The following is an 18,246-nucleotide window of genomic DNA, read 5'->3' on the forward strand; positions in this document are numbered from 1 at the left end:
TAATCCACAACTGCTGTTATTTATTCTGGATAAAGAAGGCAGTTTTGACTGTGATCTCCCTTGACATTTTCCAAGGTCTACGGCTGTCTCATACCTTTCATCATCATGTACTTCTTCAAGGCATCTCTCTTAGCTCTCTCCAAAAGAAACACGCGTTGCAGCCGCTCACCCTGGACCAGAGTGACACAGATGTTGCAGGTTAGAGGAGATCAATTGCACAGCCCTGCTCCTCTTCACCTGGGAGCATCTTTGATGTGTTGACAAGATTGGAATCCAAATATGGCATTGGCACACTGCATTGCAGTAGTTAGAGTGGCAGGAATGATATAATATAGCATCTCACTCAACAAGGTATTCTCCCTTTTTCATTTTACAATCTGTGTCAATGGCAGTTGGAACTATTAGACCTACATTAAAATTACATATTACTTTATATAAATGGACGCTATAAATATCACAAATAGTAAAAAACTAAAATTGCACTGAGGTTCAGAAGACAATATGTTTAAAACTTTCAAAATTAAGGGCATTTAGAGGAAAGCCTCCATATCCAACTGCCCTTAATTTACCTCATTATTCTTTTTTGTCAGAGTATGATCTCACTACTATGTTAATGTCATTTAATAACTTTTTCTTGCAAGGTTGGCTCAGATCTGACTCGAACAGTAAAGGTGCAGCAATATTTCCTTGAGTATGTTGGTTTAGATGAAGCAGTAGGAACATGCTAACCTAGTGTTAAAGATGAAGTAATTGCCACGGTGGTCAGTAAATACTTTGGTTGCTGAGTATCTCCTTTCTAAAGCTTTTATATCAATATATAGTCCTGTGGCTTCTTATTCCTTTTTCTTTTAATTTGAAAATATTATAAATGTAAAACTACTATTGATCCGTAGGTGTGGCAGAATATTGATTTGAATGAGGGAGCTAGACACTAAAATTGAGCTCATTAAGGAGTTGCTAGTAAGTAATGACCTGGATGCTGGAAGTGCTGATGCTGCATTAGGTGTGTCCTCTCCTACTAACCCGTGTGGGCTTGGGCCAGGCTCGCAATGCCTGTGTCTTCTGAGCACCACATACGGCTCAGCATGGGCATTTCCTGGGGTGGAAATCTCCCTGGGCTGCCAGGAGCCTGCACTGAGTCTAGCAGATCTGAATCTCACAGCTGTGCTCCTGGACGTGAAACCAATGCACAAAACTGAGGGTTCTGTGTAATTTGTAATTGACTCAGGAGAAACAGAGTGGATTTGCTGGCCTTGGAAGTCCCTGCTTGTCTCATGAAGCTGGAGAAGTCTGGCTCAACATTTTTCATTAAAAGTAATTTTATCCTGAATCAGTGTAATAATATTCCTGTGGTGAGGACTCAGAAGAGAGAGAGAGGGAGTTCCTGAATCTTTCTGGCGAGTACATATGATTTCCTGTTCTGAGGGAAGGATTTCTTTCACCTAAATTTAGCTTGGGTATCTAGCTTCACTCTGTAGTCAACAGTTCCCCACGAGAGCCATTCATCTGACCTGAAACAGCTGAATTACCCTCTTCATTAACTGTAGAGAAAACCTCAGGCCAGAAGTCCAGCCTGGAGCTGGGCAAGCAGAGATGAAACTGGATCTCAGCTTTCCTCTTAGCAACGCACACATAAGATGAGGTATCTGGATACCACAGGATCTTGTGAGTAGAAACATGCCAGCAAGGAAGACATGCCCAAAGCCTGCTGTGCAGGTGCCCTGTCAGCCTGAAGGAATGGAATCCCTTATTACAATAGATGTTTTTAAGTTAATTCAATTAAACAGTATTATTAGTCTTTGGAAAATATCCATAAACTTTATTTAAAAAAAAAAAAAAAGGTAAAAAGGGCTGTATCTGCATTGTTCTTGTGAAGGAATCTGCATCTTCAGGCTCTTCTTCTCAAAGTAATTAGACAGTGGGAGTTCAGGGACTCTAGAGGCAAAGCTAGAAACTGCTCTGTGCTCTGCAGCACCATGAGGCTGATGCAATATGGGACACATAGTTGAATGTTCCTTTCTGTTCTTGAAAAAAGAAGAAGGATTTTTAATTTCTTGCTCTTCAGCATGAAGGAAGCTCATAACTGTTCTCTACTGGGACTGAAAGCACATCACCGATGTGGTTCAAAATCAGTTTGTCATTCATTTCAAGCCTGCTTTGGCACAGGATGGTATAGAAAGAAAAAAGAAATAAATCTGTTCTAAATTTGCATTTGATATTTTATTCTTTCTTTATCATCTGCATTTTTGCTGCTTTAATTGGCGTTTCAACTGCAATGGCTTCTGAACATCCTAGGCAAATGCTGTCTTATAAGCCCAATTATTGTATTTTTATCTTATTTTTTTACTTTTATCCCTTTTTTTGCTGTGCAAAAAGAGGACTAAAAACTAGCTGAGCTGCTGGGATTTACAGGGAGGTGGTCAGAGGCACAAGGTCCAGCTGGAGCCAGCCACTAGTCAAGTAGCCCAGGGGCTGACTGTGGGGCTGATGCAATTAAAGATCTTCATTAGTGACTCAGATGATGGGGAACAAAGCACCCTGGGGAGTCTTCAGACAGCAGAGAGCTGGGAGGGCGGGCCGGTGTTTAAACACAAGAATTGACTGACTCACTGTCTGGTTGGTCAAACATCAGAAGAGGTTGCCCACAGACATTGTAGGATCTCCATCTTTGGAGATATTGCAGCCTTTATTGGCCGTGGTCCTGGGTGACCAGCTTTAGGTGGCCCTGCTTTGAGCAGTTGGGTTTCATGTCTCAGTATTTCTAAATAGAAATGCATGATGATTTTTAAAATACGTACCAAACTTATTTTTAATTTGTAGCTCCCCATAAGTTTTTCACTTTAACTACAAATATTCAAATAATTTAGGGAGAAAAAGCAGGCAAACCTCACCCCAGCATTGAGTTTGTATGTGGGGAAATCAAGTTGTTTGACTCAACTTCAGTCCAGACCTTTATACAGGCAGTTAATTGAACTAGTGCTTTTAACTACTGAAAGATTCTAAATTTGAAAAATTTAAAATAAAAATTTGGTGAGATTCCTCAAGCAGTGAACCATCTTAATTTAATTCCATATTACAATGCTCTACTATCTTGTGTAGGTCATTGTAGCATCTGGTTTCAATGTCTTCAAAAGTCTATCTTAAATTCATGTAAAGTTAGAATACACAGATGCTAAAAAGAACTCATTCCTCAATATTTTTTCACCATGCTCATTGTTGAATGAATGTCATTTGGTTGAACTTTTTGATTACATAAGTTAAAAAAAAAAGTCATTCATTGTGTAAACTGTGACTCATAATTTAACAATGAGAATATTGCCATGCAGCAAACAGGTCATCAAAGGATGACCCTCCCCTGCAGCCACCTGATCTGTTTAGTTTGGTTAGCAGGAAATTTGAAGATACTCTTTTTGCCATTTTAACCTCTTAAGTGGCCTCTCTCAGTAACTGTTCTGTTGTGTAAACAAACAAACAAACTTAAAGAGGACCTCAACCTTTGTGGGAATCCCAGCTTCAGCTGTAGCTGCTTGACCAGCACTTTGTTAGCTGTCAGCACCCTTTGAGAACCTCCCCATAGCTGGTATGTAAACTTTTAGGCTTGTGAAATAGCTGAAGGTTTATGTTTCTACCAAAAAAATTCCCTCCAATTTTTTTGGCAATTGTGTGCCCAGTGTTTGCCTCTGATGAAGAGAACTTTCCAGTGTGTGAATAAGGGAGCTTGTACAAATGCCTAAAGGCTAACATGTGACATGCTGTGTTCAAGACATTGCTTATTTTTGAGGTGATAATTGCTTTTTTTATTCTTTAAAGACGTAACAAACATGCTAGTATTTAGTATATTGTCATATTTAATTGTTCCTTTTTTTTTTTTTTTTCTTCACTTTCAGGATAGGGAATTATGTTGGGATTCTCTGTTTATGAATAGAGAATTTTCTTTGAGTGATAGGTACTTCCAAAATCTGTTGTTTGCTAAATTATGGTTCAGAATTATGACCAAAAGATAATTAATTTCAGGAGAGAGGCTGGAAAACAGCATAAGATTTTAATTTATTTTTCTTCCAGACAGAAGTATAAGGATTTTTAAAAGGCAAAAGGAGAGTATTATAGCTAGTGGTTTATAAAATCATTTGGTTTATAAGTTTTATCTACTAACAGCAGCAAAACTTGACTCTGGGTGTTTGATGTTACTGATTTTAAGTATGTTTGTGAATAGTTTGTGCAGGAAAAGATGTGCAATAGTTCCTGAAGTTTATTGTGTTTTATTGTGTTTTTTGAAGTTCAGTGTTCTTTGTAGCATGTTATTTTGGAAAGCATCTAAGGTGCACAAGGTTTTTAGGAGCTTAGGCTGATGAACAGGAAGATAAGTAAAGCAAGGTGCATGAAGGAACAGCTCTCAAACAGGAGAATTAGTCCTCTTCATAAGATAATGCAGTGAAATCAGAGAAGGATTTGTGTTTGATACTATTTCTGTCTGCTGTGCTATCTGCTGGAAGAAAAGTGCTTACCTTGTATATGGCTTGGTTGTGGCAGAAATGACTCTGGGACACCAGTTGAGAATGCCGAGCCCTTAATTTGAAGGCGGTCCTTGCTCTGTGTAAGCAATTAGGAGCTGTGGCTGCAGTAGGAGGCATGTGGTCATGTAGGCTTGGCAGCTGTATTCATCTAATGTAGAACAGTTAATACACTGCAGCTCAGTGTGAACTAGAACCCCTTGATGTAGATAAGCCCTTAAGTATTTAAATACCCAGGTCCTTCTTGCTGAAATGTCTTCGAGTCCAACTTGGCCTCCGCATGGTGACTATTGTAAATGTTCCTCATAAAGCTGCATTACATTTCATCCTAATTAGCACTGCTGCTGTAGCCTTGCTAAAGACACATTGGATTAAAAAGAACCAGAGGCTGAGCGCCCACATCCTCTCCTACAGGAATTAAATCAGTTTCAGTCTTACAGTATTCACAGACCTGATTTAATTTGGCTTCTTTCTCTAGATGATTGCAAAAGCACAGTAGTAGTAGGCAGCTCCTGCCTTTATGACTTACATTTAACTTCAGAGCTGTGTCTGTTTTGAGTGCTATCAGGGTAGCATTTCTTAGTCCCCAAATAAAGCAAACATACTATTTTGGTAGCAAAGAAATTAAAGGTTCATAAATAAATAGTGGTTACCAGCAGCAAAATAAGATGAGAAGCATTTTTATTGTGGAAATAGGAATGAATGTTACCTACTGTGAAATGTTTTTTTAAATTGAAATCAGATATATAATTGTTATTAATTATGCACAGAAAAGGTTAGAAACCCTACCATCTTTTGTCCATAAACCAAATAGTGTAGTATGTTGCTATCCATGCTGTGAATTCCCTATTACTGCTCTGCCAGTAATTTCAACCTGGCATCTAGACTAAATTGTCTCCCTAGGAGCCAAGAGGAGCCACGGTTGATATGTGATCTCGGGCATGGGTCTTTCTTGAACGAATAAAAGCACTGTCACATTTTACGAAATTACATCTGCTAGTTATGTGCTGTGATCATCTCAGAATGAGGGAAAGGGCAGAGCTCATCTGAGTTATGGCACAGACCCATATTCCAAAGGAACTTGATGGGATTTTATACAGTCTTGCAGCTCCATTCCAGATATGTTTCAGCTGCACAACACAGCCTGAAAGCAAGGTAATGATTGTGCCTACACAATAATTTTTAAAGTGTTCAGAAACACGCACAACACACAAATTTCCAGCCAGAGCTTGCTGAGCACGTTATTCTGTGAATGGGGATGAACAAGTTTGACAAGTGGCTGCCATGCATTTCTGAAATTGCAGTTCTCATCTTCTCTCTCTCAGCAGAGATGAGAAGGAAGCCCCCGGAGCCCTCGTGTGCTTGGATCCAGGACCCCAGCACACAGCTGTGCTGCCAGATGTTGGCAGTGTGTGCTCAGCCTGTCCCATAGGGCAGCAGCCAGTCTTGTAAATCCCTTCAAAGTCCCTGTCACAGCTTTAAGTAGGTTCATTTAATGGTTGGGCTCGGTGATCTTAGAGGTCTTTTACAACTTTAAGGATCTGTGATCTTGATTAGATGCCTGCCAGTGGGATGCCTTTGCTTTGCAGCAGTGATGAACCTGCAGTGACCTGGGGGGAACCCTGGACCTCCAGCCCAAGGTCCTGGCTGGGTGGCTTTGTGGCACATGTGGGGATCCAAAGTTAGTAGTGGAACTGTGTCCCAAAAGCATCATGAGGGCCCAAGGAGCCATGGGATTGATGGAGCTTTGGAGGTGCTGCAGGACTGTTCCCCCTTACTGGTTGTGGGGCCAGTGAGAGAAGGAACCATGTAAGAGAAGGAACATGTAACTGAATAACTCTGTTACTCGTTTTCTGATGCAAATGAGTATCTGAGTCCCATGCTGTTACTCAAATTCTGCAAAGAATAGAAAACAAAACACTTGTTTGGAGCAATTATCTCTTAATATGTGGAACTGCAACAGTGGTGAATTTTAAGATCTTTTTATAAACTGGACAAAATTGTCCTTTATGCTTTTCTCTGATTGCTGAAGTATCTGTTGCCCCTTCAGCCTGAGCTCTGTAACCATATGGTGGTTGTTTTTTTCTTTTTCCTACTCTATTCTTCATTTCTTTAAAGAGCTGATTCTTGTGATTTATTGGGTACAAACTACAAAGCTAAGTACTTTTCAGGATGTAAGTTGTAGTGGCTATGAGAAGGAATGAGACTATAATTCTCCTCCACTTTATTTTAGTTAAGTATTTTCAGAGGGGAGGGGAGGGGAGGATGTATTCTTTCCATTAGACCTCTCCTTTCTTAATCACCATTCCCTAATTAATTCCCTGGTTAAATATAAAGCAAGCATTAGCTTTGAATAATGTTTTCCTGTGTGATTAAGTAAAGAAGAATTTCTTTCTTTTGTATGATGACTCATTGCTGGGGGATCTGGAGGGGAGCCTCAGGGTGGATATTTGAGACTTTGGTCCCAGGTGCTCTCATACCTTTGAGCTGTGTCTGCTGTCAGTCCAGAGGTGGGAGGCAAAGGTGATATCACATATCAGCTGAACACAAAGAAAATTGCCTCTCTCGTGAAATGACAGCTTTGTTTTTTTCCTGGTGGAAAACTGACTCTGGCTCACAGAAATGCAAATCTCAAGACAACACATACAGCTTAGCAGAAATGTAAATTATTTTTCTTGCTGGCACAGTGTCTGTAATATTTCTTGTTGCATGATGTATATTCTTTAGTGTCCAAGCTGCCCCAAAAATGTACTCTTTCTTTTCACCAGCATCTTACAATTCCTCCCTCAGAACCAGTTTGCAAACCTTTGGCTTGTACAACTGTGTTGGGTCTCACCATAAATCACATCTGAAAGAACTGAGGTCAAGAACAGAATCAAAAATGGAGATTATAGTGAATGAGGGCATGGCTAAGAGGCATAACATAGTCTAAGCTGGCCAAGTTTATTTTACTGATGAAGAAACATTGTCTAACTCTACCCAGATGATATTACCTTTTTTTTTTTTTTGATACTGTAGTAGGTGATGGTGTTCATTTTTAGCTCATAGCATTAAATTTTAGCTCTACAGGTAGTTTTAAAAATGATTCTGTGTTTAAATGTTGCTTGTAGCTCAAGATGTGTAAAAGAATGCAGCCTTACTATTGTGGCAGCAAAAAAACCACATGGAATATGTTTCATATAATGACATGAGAATGCTGGTGATTTGACTGCTGTATCAGTGAATGCTACAATATACAGTCTCTGGGTGTTGTAAAACAGGCCCTTAAAAACACTCTTGGTTTCGATAAAAAGTATGGTAAACAGAAATCCCACTGATATTTTTTTCCCTTTTGTTTGTTTTCCAGGCCTTTCCCTGTATTTCAACCGGAATTTATGGTAAGACACACTTTCGATGTCACTTTTCTTACTCATTTTTCCCCATTATTGGTATTTCAAGCAGTGATATTTCATATCAGATGTCTCATGGTCGTTTTGTCTGACCCATGTATTTATACCATGTTAAACAGCAGAGACCCAAAGCCTGTGGCTGTGGCTGGATGCTGGGGAGCTGGGAGGTGGGACACTTGTGTGCAGCCTTTAGCAGAACCCTGAGAGCCTGTGAGCCAGGACCTGCAGCTGTGATTGCACTTCTGCAGCAACTCTTAAACACACTGCTGTTCTTTCAACAGCAAAACATAGCAGGTCTGGCAGAATTTTCCATCCAGAAGGAAAGAAAGATGCCACAATGTCCAGGACTGGGGGAATAATAAAAAATAAAAAAAAAAAAAAAACCAGCTTGCTAGAGTAACAGGAAATTATCTTCATTCCCTTGAGTTTTGCACCCACCATTTTAGTTTATTAATTTACATGCAAATTTACATGGCCTGAAGGAACTGGAAGGAAACAGTTGTTGTAAGGCTCTTGCTTTGTTGTAATCATAAGGTAATCCATCACTAAGAGTCAACTGGCTTTTGTTTGGCATTGTGAATGAAGCATGAGCACGATATTTGAAGGGGAAAAAAATGAGCAGTTCAATACTTAGAAAAGAAATGATAAATTTGAGAAAATATGCAAACTACAAAGGGAATATTTTTTTTTCCTTAAACAATAGCCTATGTTGATTTTTCTCCCATTTAGACCCAATAAATGATTGTAACTTTGATTACTTACATGATTTATAGTTTTTAAAATAAGGATGTTTTAGAGAAACTTGTGGATGCTCCATTCCTTGAGCTGTTCCTTGAACTGAAGGACAGGTTGGATGGGACTTTGAGCAACTTGGTCTTGTGGAAGGTGCTCCAAGGGAGATTAGAACAAGATGATCTTTAAGGTCACTTCCAATCCAAACTATTCAATGATTTTATTCTAAACAGCAATAAGTTTTAAAAAAAATAAATTAAAAAACAATTAAAAAAGTCATTATCATGTAACAGTGTAGCATGACAAGTCATAACATACAGTAATTGCTAGATAAGATAATTTGAGCTTTGACTAACTGGATAATTCAGATTCAGGAGGTGAGAATGGAAGGCAAAAATATTTAGGCTTCTTCCTTCTTCTTCAAGGACTTATTAAATTTTTTTTGATGATTGTAAATCTGAAATAGGCTTCAAAAGGTAAAGTCTAGTTCAATTTGGGTGCTGTATTCCCTTCTGCTTGAACTACATTTCCGTTGTTGCAGAAGAACATACAGATGCCATTTCCATGAGCACTAGAACTGGCTGAATATAAATCTGGTTTCAGATAAATCTCTGCCTCAGTTCTCAGTTTTGGTCCCCCTTTTGAACTTGGAGGCAATCTTTGCAATTTAGTCCTTGTCTCATTGGCTTAAATCTTGATATTTTACATTGATACATTTTTATTATTATTATTATTTTAGAAAATCAAGCAAGGCATGCTGTAAATATATGGAAATTACTAACGAGTGGGATGTACAAATAATAATAGTTCACTTTAATTTAGAATTTGCCTAGTTAATAGAAAAGTCTCAGCAGGTGATAAATATGGTTCCCTGAAGCCAGCAGAGAAAGTTGGGGAGGATCTCTGATAGGAATCTTGAGTTTATGGGAGGTTTTTGATGCTTTACTCAAAGGTAGCTGTGGCATTACTGAAATGTTAAATAAATAATAAAAAAGCAGCAGATGCTTTTTCTATAATTGTTTCCTGTTTTCACTATTGGAAATAAATTAAAATGCATTTGTGCTAAAATGTTCTGGATTTCTGAAGCTGCTTTTTGGTTTGTTTTTTTTTTTTTTTTGTGGGGAATACAACCTCTAATTGATTGTACTGTTTACATTTTAATAAATACTTTCTATTCTTCAATTAAAAAAATACTTTCCTTCTTTTCCACTGCTTGAGAGTAATAATTAAGCAGGCAGCCCTGGATCTGGCTTCAGGTGTCAGTATTTTCAAGAATGTTTGACAGCAGTTGCATTGCTAAAATTACAGTGTGGGTGGTTATGTGTTTACAGTGTAAAATACGCACAAACCCTACAAAACTGTGCTTTAATCTTGTTGTTTTGCTTTCTCCTTTATCCATGCATATTCCTTTAGATAAAGGCAGTGTCTAGATGAAAAAATGGATCAATCTTATTTCTGTTGGCCAAGCTGATTAGGGTATCTGTGCTGTGCAGGTAACACTGGACTATCCAAAAAAACATTACAGAAGGAACACACTTGTTGTTTCCTTGTCTTGGAACCATACAAACAAATTCTTTCCTTTAGAAAACCCTGGCTGAGGACGCAATTTCTTCTACAAACTCAAGTACAGAAATTTGCAAGGAATCAACTGAGTATATCCAGTTTGAGAATGTGGATTGAGTCCTGCTCCAGACTCTTGCAGATGTATGGATTGCTCACCTTCACTCTTGTCATTAGGACAGTGTTCACACTTCTCTGGGGGTCATTCTTGCTTTCATCACTGCAGAGCACTCCTTTACTCCCGTAGAAAAAGGAAGCTGGGAAGAAACAAGCCAAGCAAGGCTTTTTCTGAGGTTATGGCAAAGGGCAGATTGCTTTTCATGGGAAGACTGTCAGATAGAGGAAAAGTCTTCCCTCCTCCCCAGACACTTTCCTGGTGCTCCATCTCCATCAGGAGATGTGCTGTGGATGTTTCAGCTTGAACAAGTTACAGCCTTGAGAAGGCCATTTGACTGCTGCACTGTGCCAGCAGTCAAAACTTTGATTTTCATGTGCTCCTGTTTAAAGAGTGCTGACAACAAATCCACTCACAAAGGATCTTTGATTTAAGAAGCTTGATTCAAACGAGGGATTCCATCCTTGAGAAATTCCACAGAAAGCAACCAATGCTAAATGTTTGTAAAGACTAAAAAACAAGTGAGAGTCTGCCCACAGGCAGTCTGGGAAAAAAATTCTCTACGAGATCCCAAATCCCTAATCTATTTTCCTAAGAGATCCCTGTCACCTTTAATAAGCTTAAGAACTGCTAATCAGTCTAAGAAAGCAAAGGTTGTGACGGTTTATATCCCCATGGATCCCTGGGTTTCTCTCTTCCGTTGCAATAAATGCTTTTGTTTATTCCAAGAGCATGAGGTTTCCCAAATAAAACTATTTTGGGGGGTGGAGTGAGGATTTGCATCCTTCCCATGGCATTAGGGAGGTATTGGAGTATCAAGCTACACAAATCCTCAGCAGCTGTTTAGTAACACACAAACATAAGCCAGACCAGTTCGATTTTTAGGAATTTTCTTACATTTTGTCTCTTTTTCCTTTTTAAAGCAATTTTACTATCTGTTTGGGGGGAAAAAAAAATATTAAAAGGGATGAAAATATCAATATGTATCTATGTATAGATATATATATATCTGAATCTATAGTTCAGAGGGTAGAAAGTGCTATTTTAGGCTGCAGTGTGTCAGATTTTCATGTTATACCAGTGGATCACCATTTACATGTTCAGTTTACCCTTAATTAATGTCCTATGTCTGAGGTACCTCCAGACTGGGGGACTGGGTGGGGGGTGGGAAATGCCACTTTAGTAGATTTTTAGTAGATTTTAGTAGATCTTTAGTAGATTTTCTGGAAGAGCACCTCATTAAGAAGCTCTCTACGGATTGGGGCGTTTGCAGCCTGCAGATTGAGCAAGGATGTTGCATACGGTGCTACAAACCTTCCAAGCCACAAAAGTAAAAGAAGGCTCTGCAGATGAATGTTAGGAGACAGGAGTTTTCATGTTTGTCACAAATATGTTGAGAGATAATTTTGGGATAGGCTACACATGGAAGGAATTGAAGATGTTATGGTCTATGCACACCTCCTTACTTTTACTTTACACTAATACAGGGTCTGCTTTTGTTCTGAGATATTTATGTTGACAACAGAAGCTGCTCTTCAGCAACAGAAACTAATATTTAAACTGGACAAAACAGTATTTATTATTTTAAACTTAAAGGAAAGGGGGGAAAAAAGAAGAAATAAAGTGGAGGGAGAAAGATAAAACTCCTATTGGTGTGTATTTATATCTCTACATCAGTATAGCTGTATGTTGTACCTTAGCTTGATTTCATGAAAATTACGTCCTCTATCCTTTCTGAGAAGAGAGAGGCAGCTTTTAGTTTTCTTAGGAATCTATACATTCATTATTTTAAAAACACAGAGAGAAAAAGACCAAATGCCACGAAAGTGCAGAATGTCTGTGGTGATTTAGGTGGTGGAAATGCACAATTTCACCACATTTTAAACAGCATTATTACACTGGAGTAAATGTTGCTGCTTGTAGAATCAGACTACTGAGGCATACGTGTAGCTTTTGGCCTGGTCACGGCAAAACATTGCACAGTTTTATTTGCTACGTGTTGCTATAGGGAGCTCTGAAAAGAAAAAGGAATAAACTAGGCTGTGTGTATAGGAAACAGAAGCATATAATCTGTCCTCAAGGGAGGATGCAGGGAGGGAGCACAGATCCTCTGGTCTGCTTTAGATTTGGGGGAAGAGGACCTTTGGTCTTGTGCCAGCTTGTGTCACCGCTGTCCTGACCCCTGGCTATCCTGCTCAGGGTCCAATGAGTGGTTCATCCTGCCAGGGAGCATATCCATCAGCTCTTCTCCCCATGATGTGATCCAAGGTAGATTATAACAAAGGATTAACCAACAGGTGTTTTACTGAAAGATTATAAAAGCCCTCGGAAAATCTGAGTCAGAAGACTAAACCACAAATGTTTCAAGAAGCAGAATAAATTCCTGACACAAGGTTAAAGGTTGAGACCATCTATTTCCATCTTTCTCATCTGTTTTTTCTCATTTTTCTGTTGGCATTTCATTTCTGGAGTAGATGTTTCTTTAATGAGCAATTCTAATAAGGGTTGCACTGTCATCTTTCCAAGGAAGGAGTGAGCTGTATATTTTTCAGAGCCACTATACACAAATGTGTAATAAGTAACTATGAAGTACTTCTGTATTTATCTCCAGTCCAGTGCTTTGAGTTCCTGTCACCATTAGAAAGGTCTGATGCTTATGTAGTCATCAGGATTTGGATATTGTGATGTCAATTTAGGTTATCCAGGAAAATGGATATTTTCATAAAAATTCTTTGTGATAAAAGAATCCCAATCCAGTAGGTCACATAAGAAAAGTTCCTATTAAGAAGATTTTCATAACTAAGCTAATTTTTCAATTTGATCAGCAGATCCTTATCCCTCAACTCACACCATATCAACTTTTTTGACACTGTGTTGTTTTAAAATATCTTTTTTGTAATTCATTGAGAGTTAATTGCATTTTGTTATTTGCTCCATAATTGGCATAATGTAATATGTTTGCAAAAATTAAGATATATGAGAACTCCTTCTTTGACACTTCTTTTGGGTCTGATCACCAGTTAAATAGATTATTATTAAAAATAATGGTAAGAGCTATGAAATTGCTATTATAATATTCAAGTAATCCTAGAAATCTAATTACTACTTGTATAAAAATTTGTTACATGCATTATTTAACAGTGTTCTTATTTCAGACAGCGTGGTGTCCATGATACTAATTGGTGTCTTCCCATAATTTAAATACTAAAAAAATTATTACGTGGAAGTGTAAATTGATGAGCTCTCAGCAGTCTAAAATTAACATTCATGTGATGTATTTAGCAAGGAGAAGCTCTAACTTGATTCCAGACGTGAGACTTAATAAGCTCTCTTTTTCAGTGGAAATTAGCTTTTTATGGATAATGTAGTTTGACTATCTAGAATTTTATCTATTCCAAAGGTCTTGCTGACTGGTACAATTTGCAGCATTTCCCCTGAACACTAAAGGACAAATCCTGCCCTTCATTCAAATGGCACTTAGTGACTGTCCTTAAAAATTTCCCTTTGAAAGCTTAGACTGTTCACTGAATAGTCAGTTGCCTCATGGCCTCCCTTCTAGTCTTTTCCATGTTCTCCTTAGGAAGAAGTAGAAGTCTATGTAGTTACTTTTTCCTTTTAAAATTGTATTTATATGTATTTATATTTCAGCCATATTTATACTAGATACATATTATTATCTTATTGCACCTTTCAATCTTGCAGCTGCCCACCCTCTTTAACCTCACTGCCTGGGTTCTACTCTGCAAGAAGCAATTGTGTACTCTATAGGTATCTCCAGACTGCTGAGGAAAAGCCAGGAACATCTCCATATGGCATCAAAAACATCTTGAGCTTCAGGCACTCCTCCCCTTTTTCCTTTCACTTTTTTTTTTTTTAATTTTTTTAATTTTTTGTAGCTATCCTGTAAAGCATAAATAAGCTGGAAAAGTTCTCTGCTATTCAGAAAGCATATTGCAGAAATCACAAACAGGACTTCAGCTTGTCACATATATTATCTGCTTTCATATTTGTGGTTTTCTATTCAAAGAAGGAGGAATGTCTCACTTAACATGATGAAAGTTAAAATTCTCTGTTGTTGTATACCAGCAGAATAATTTAATTCTCTTTTCTAAATTCTCTTGGCTGGTGTCAGGAAGATAATCTGATGTGTTTTGTCTGTGGCTTTACACTCTGGAAAAGGTAGTTGTTTGAAGCTAATTTAAGAAATGAATTGAAGTAAGAAAACAAAGCTATATGGACCTCATCCTAGGGACATTACGTTGACACATGAAGTATAAAATATTTCTTGGTAAAAGGCGCAATTATTGCTATCCAAACTTTTTCTTTGCTGTAATCTTGTCCCATGCCCCAGGAAAGAGCACGTCTCTAAAACTTAACTTGGAGCCCAATCCTCTAGTGAATCCTACTGTATTGTGGTGGGTGTCTTTGAACCATATTCATGATTAGATGTAGTGTGAAAACACAGTCATTATAATAATATCATCTTTTTCATGCCTTCCCACATCTTAGCACTCTGCAGTGATTTCATTTACCTGTGCACTGTGGCATAACTAGTCTTGAATGTAATCTTAGTTATACCACACATTCTGTACATTTTAGCAGCTAGGAAAAGCCCACCAATGGCAAGATTTCTGTTCCTAGATGATCACCCACAACCATTTTAATAAAATGCAATTGTTTTATCTGGACTTTACAAATGCAAACAGAAGGGAGCTGCCATGAAGCCTGATGAGATTGATGCCCTTAGTCCCATGAGTTAATTTTCAGTAGTCTTGTGAGGAGCAGAGAGTCTGACTCAATAATCCTCGTAGCTCCCTTTCAGCCTGAGATATTCTGTGACTCTGAGTGTATTCAACTGAGTCCCACTCACAGCTTAAAACTCATTCTATGAGGACAGAACAGTAGTTCAAGTCTTTGTCTGTGTGTCCTTGCAGAGCTTTTAAAAGCCCTGACACACTAAGGTTGAGTAGCAGTAATATTTGTGGTGTCACGTATATCAAATAGTTTTACCACAAAGGTGTTGACCCTTGGTATCTTTTTGAACTTCTGTGACTGCATTAGATAGTAAATGCCTCAGGAAAACATCTTCTGTTTCCCATTAATTCCTTAGTTTTTAGTGCAGAGGGTCTGTCTGTGGTCTGGCCACAGAATATTGTGATGCTGGACCTTATTTGTCCTACTTTTTATCCACCATAGCATTTCTTACTGTTTATTTATGCAATATCTATTGTAGTGGTCCTAGTCAGTGTTGGAGACCCTTAATACTACTCCAGTACAAACACAGAAAGTCGCCATATACATAAATTTACATTACCAAAGTCATCTCTCGTTCTTAACTTTGGTCACTTCAAGAAGTTTGGAAGAAGTGTGTGTGAGAATATGGAGACTTTTAGGTGCCTTGTGAAAAGTAAAAATGTATTGATGTTAGGACAAATATCTTTCTCCTGAAATGAAAGAAAGGATCAACAGAATAGACCTGCTATTCTGAGTCTTATCAAAGTACCTGAAAGTCAAGCTAAAGGCATTGCTGGCTCTGAGGGCTGTTCACTGTGTTGTCCTTTTTCCTGCATCTTTGTTAAATTGGAAAGCTGCCATATATCACTGGAAAGGGCAACTGCCACTGAGGCAGAATAGCAGAGCTGAAAGATACTGTGTAGTGAATGACTAATCCTGTTTCTAAGCCAAAATCCTGTTTATAAGATGTATTCTGCAGCTCTGCGCACCGCAGATCGTGTTGGCAGCTGGGTTAATGGAAGGCTGCCTTGGGCCTGCAAGAGAGTTAGTTGTGCCTTTTTGTCTTGGGAATGCATTTAGAGCTATTGTGTGCTACACATGTTGGCAAAACGTTCACCTGTCTTCTGTCTCAAGGTGTGATATGCAGAAAATAGTATAAAACACTGTGATTCACAACAAAGGAAGGAAGCATCTCTTACAATAGAATACCTCTGAATTTCTTTTTTTTTTTTTTTTTTTAGAAAAAGGTATTTTCTTTTTAACTGGCAATTTCTGAGGTAATAAAAAGTTAGATTTATGCACATACTTTGAATTTATGCAACTCAAGTAACTTGCTGGTGATTGTATTGGTGAATAAAACAAATTGCATTATGCATTGCCAGGACTGCAGTGTTATTTCTCAAATTCCATATTAATAACTATTAATAAAATATCAGGTTATTGTGGAATTGTTTCCTGTTTAATTAATCTATCAGAATCTGATTATTCAATTTAAGCTAGTTTCTTATATCAATGAAATATTGCACAGCTAGGAAGAACACATCAGGCTTATTGCAGAGGAAATGCAGAAAGAGTCAGAATTTATCTTTCTGTGAGTACTGTTGGGGAGAAAGTTCAAATCCTTTCCAGAGCTTCTGTGCAGAGCAGAATCACTACTAGGTTTGTTTACTTGGCAGCAATTGTGTACATATTAAATTCCCCTTCAGGTTTATTCAGGGTGAGGTTTGCAGAAACAAATGTGCACCTTGTTGAAGAGTGCTAAGTCAGAAATTCAGTGCGTATTAACAAAGTGACTGTGAAAACAAATGTGAATGGGCTTTTTGTGTACCTGCCAGGTAGGCAGGAGAGAAGTCAACCATTTATGCTGCAGAGCTGCTTTGGGCAGGGGGAAGTCACCTTCTGCTTTAAAATACACTTTGGGTCAGGCTTCTGCTCAATAGAGCTGCATTTGGTTTATTTCTGAGCTGTCACTGCTGCAGAAAAGGACTGGTTCACGGGGTGTTCTGCGAGAAGATAACTGTAATTGGCAATCCATTTCTTCATTTCCATGCTATAGCCAGCCTTGACAAATTAATCACGATCAAATGCAGGCTGTGGGAAGGGGGTGACCCACGTAGCACAGAAGAAAAATGAGACCCTGTGCTGGCACGACAGACTAATCCTTCAATTCACCCATCTGACTGAATGAGGGGACTTGTTGCGCCTGTCACCAGCACCACCCATAAACAAACTGTTCCCTCTCAGTCACAGGGTTTGGCGGGTGTGATAAAGGTTATTGAGAGCATCCCAACACCTCATCCATCACTGATGGGGGACATGGAGCTCCTGGATAAGTCCTCAGGAGGAAAAGTCACAGTGGCTTACAAGATCCTGCCTTGAAGAGAGAACAACCTAAATTGTGTTTGTGGAGTGGTTTTGTGTCTGATCCCAGGGGAACCGAAATGACTCCTTGGTTTGGATGGGTGTGTTATGGCTACTGCAAAACAACAGAAAAAATTTGGGGCTGAAGTTTAGATTATATAAGGGTCCATTCCAGTCCACTCCATTCCATGATTCTGTTAATATTGCTGGCAGGTCTGGGTGGTTATAGCTTCACACAGACTCTGATTTTGTCCCAGGGAACAGGAGGTAAGTTGGTTCCAGATGGAAGGAAAACAGTGGCAGCCTAAAGAAAATTATTTACTCTGACAGCTGTGTAGAGAACTTTGGAACTTTCGGTAGATGTTTGTTTAACTTCTTCTTATCTATTTTTTGGAATTATGCAGCAGCTGTGTGGCTTCTAGGGTTACATTAGGAATATGGGACTCTTTTAACTGGCCTACTCGTAGTAGTACTCATAGTAATGTTCTTTACTTGATAATGTACTTTATTCTACCTATGGCTATGATTTTAGGTTTTCACTTGGCAACTAAAATGGAAACAGAGCTAAGTTCATGCTGGAGCACATTGGTTTCAGAGAAGCTATGGTGATTTGCACTAGCTCTGAAATATTCCATTGCATTGAGAGGGATAAATGTGGGTTTTTTTTGTTATTGACCCTACTCATTTTAAATAACTGCATTGAGCTCAGCAGAGGAGAAATTTAGTCCAAAGTATTGTACTTTTAAAAAAATATTTGATTTGGGCAGGGAAGACTTTATTGTACTTTTTCTTGAAAGGGTATCTAGCCCCTCAAAAAGAACATTACTTTAAAGTCCGATTTGTA

General features: G+C 38.5%; 1 protein-coding gene across 5 annotated transcripts in view; it reads left to right on the forward strand.

Moving 5' to 3' along the window:
• MACROD2 (mono-ADP ribosylhydrolase 2) overlaps nucleotides 1–18,246 on the forward strand; it is an 848,220-nt gene that overhangs the window by 558,982 nt on the left and 270,992 nt on the right. For all 5 annotated transcript variants that reach the window (XM_088053520.1, XM_088053519.1, XM_088053518.1 and 2 more), the window contains exon 7: nucleotides 7,858–7,888. In XM_088053520.1, coding sequence (XP_087909646.1) covers nucleotides 7,858–7,888 — 31 coding nt within the window. The remainder of the gene's footprint in view (nucleotides 1–7,857; nucleotides 7,889–18,246) is intronic.

This window comes from Pseudopodoces humilis, chromosome 3, assembly GCF_049639895.1.
Source record: "Pseudopodoces humilis isolate 2021_Gansu_Grassland_sample_001 chromosome 3, ASM4963989v1, whole genome shotgun sequence".
Classification (NCBI taxonomy): domain Eukaryota; kingdom Metazoa; phylum Chordata; class Aves; order Passeriformes; family Paridae; genus Pseudopodoces; species Pseudopodoces humilis.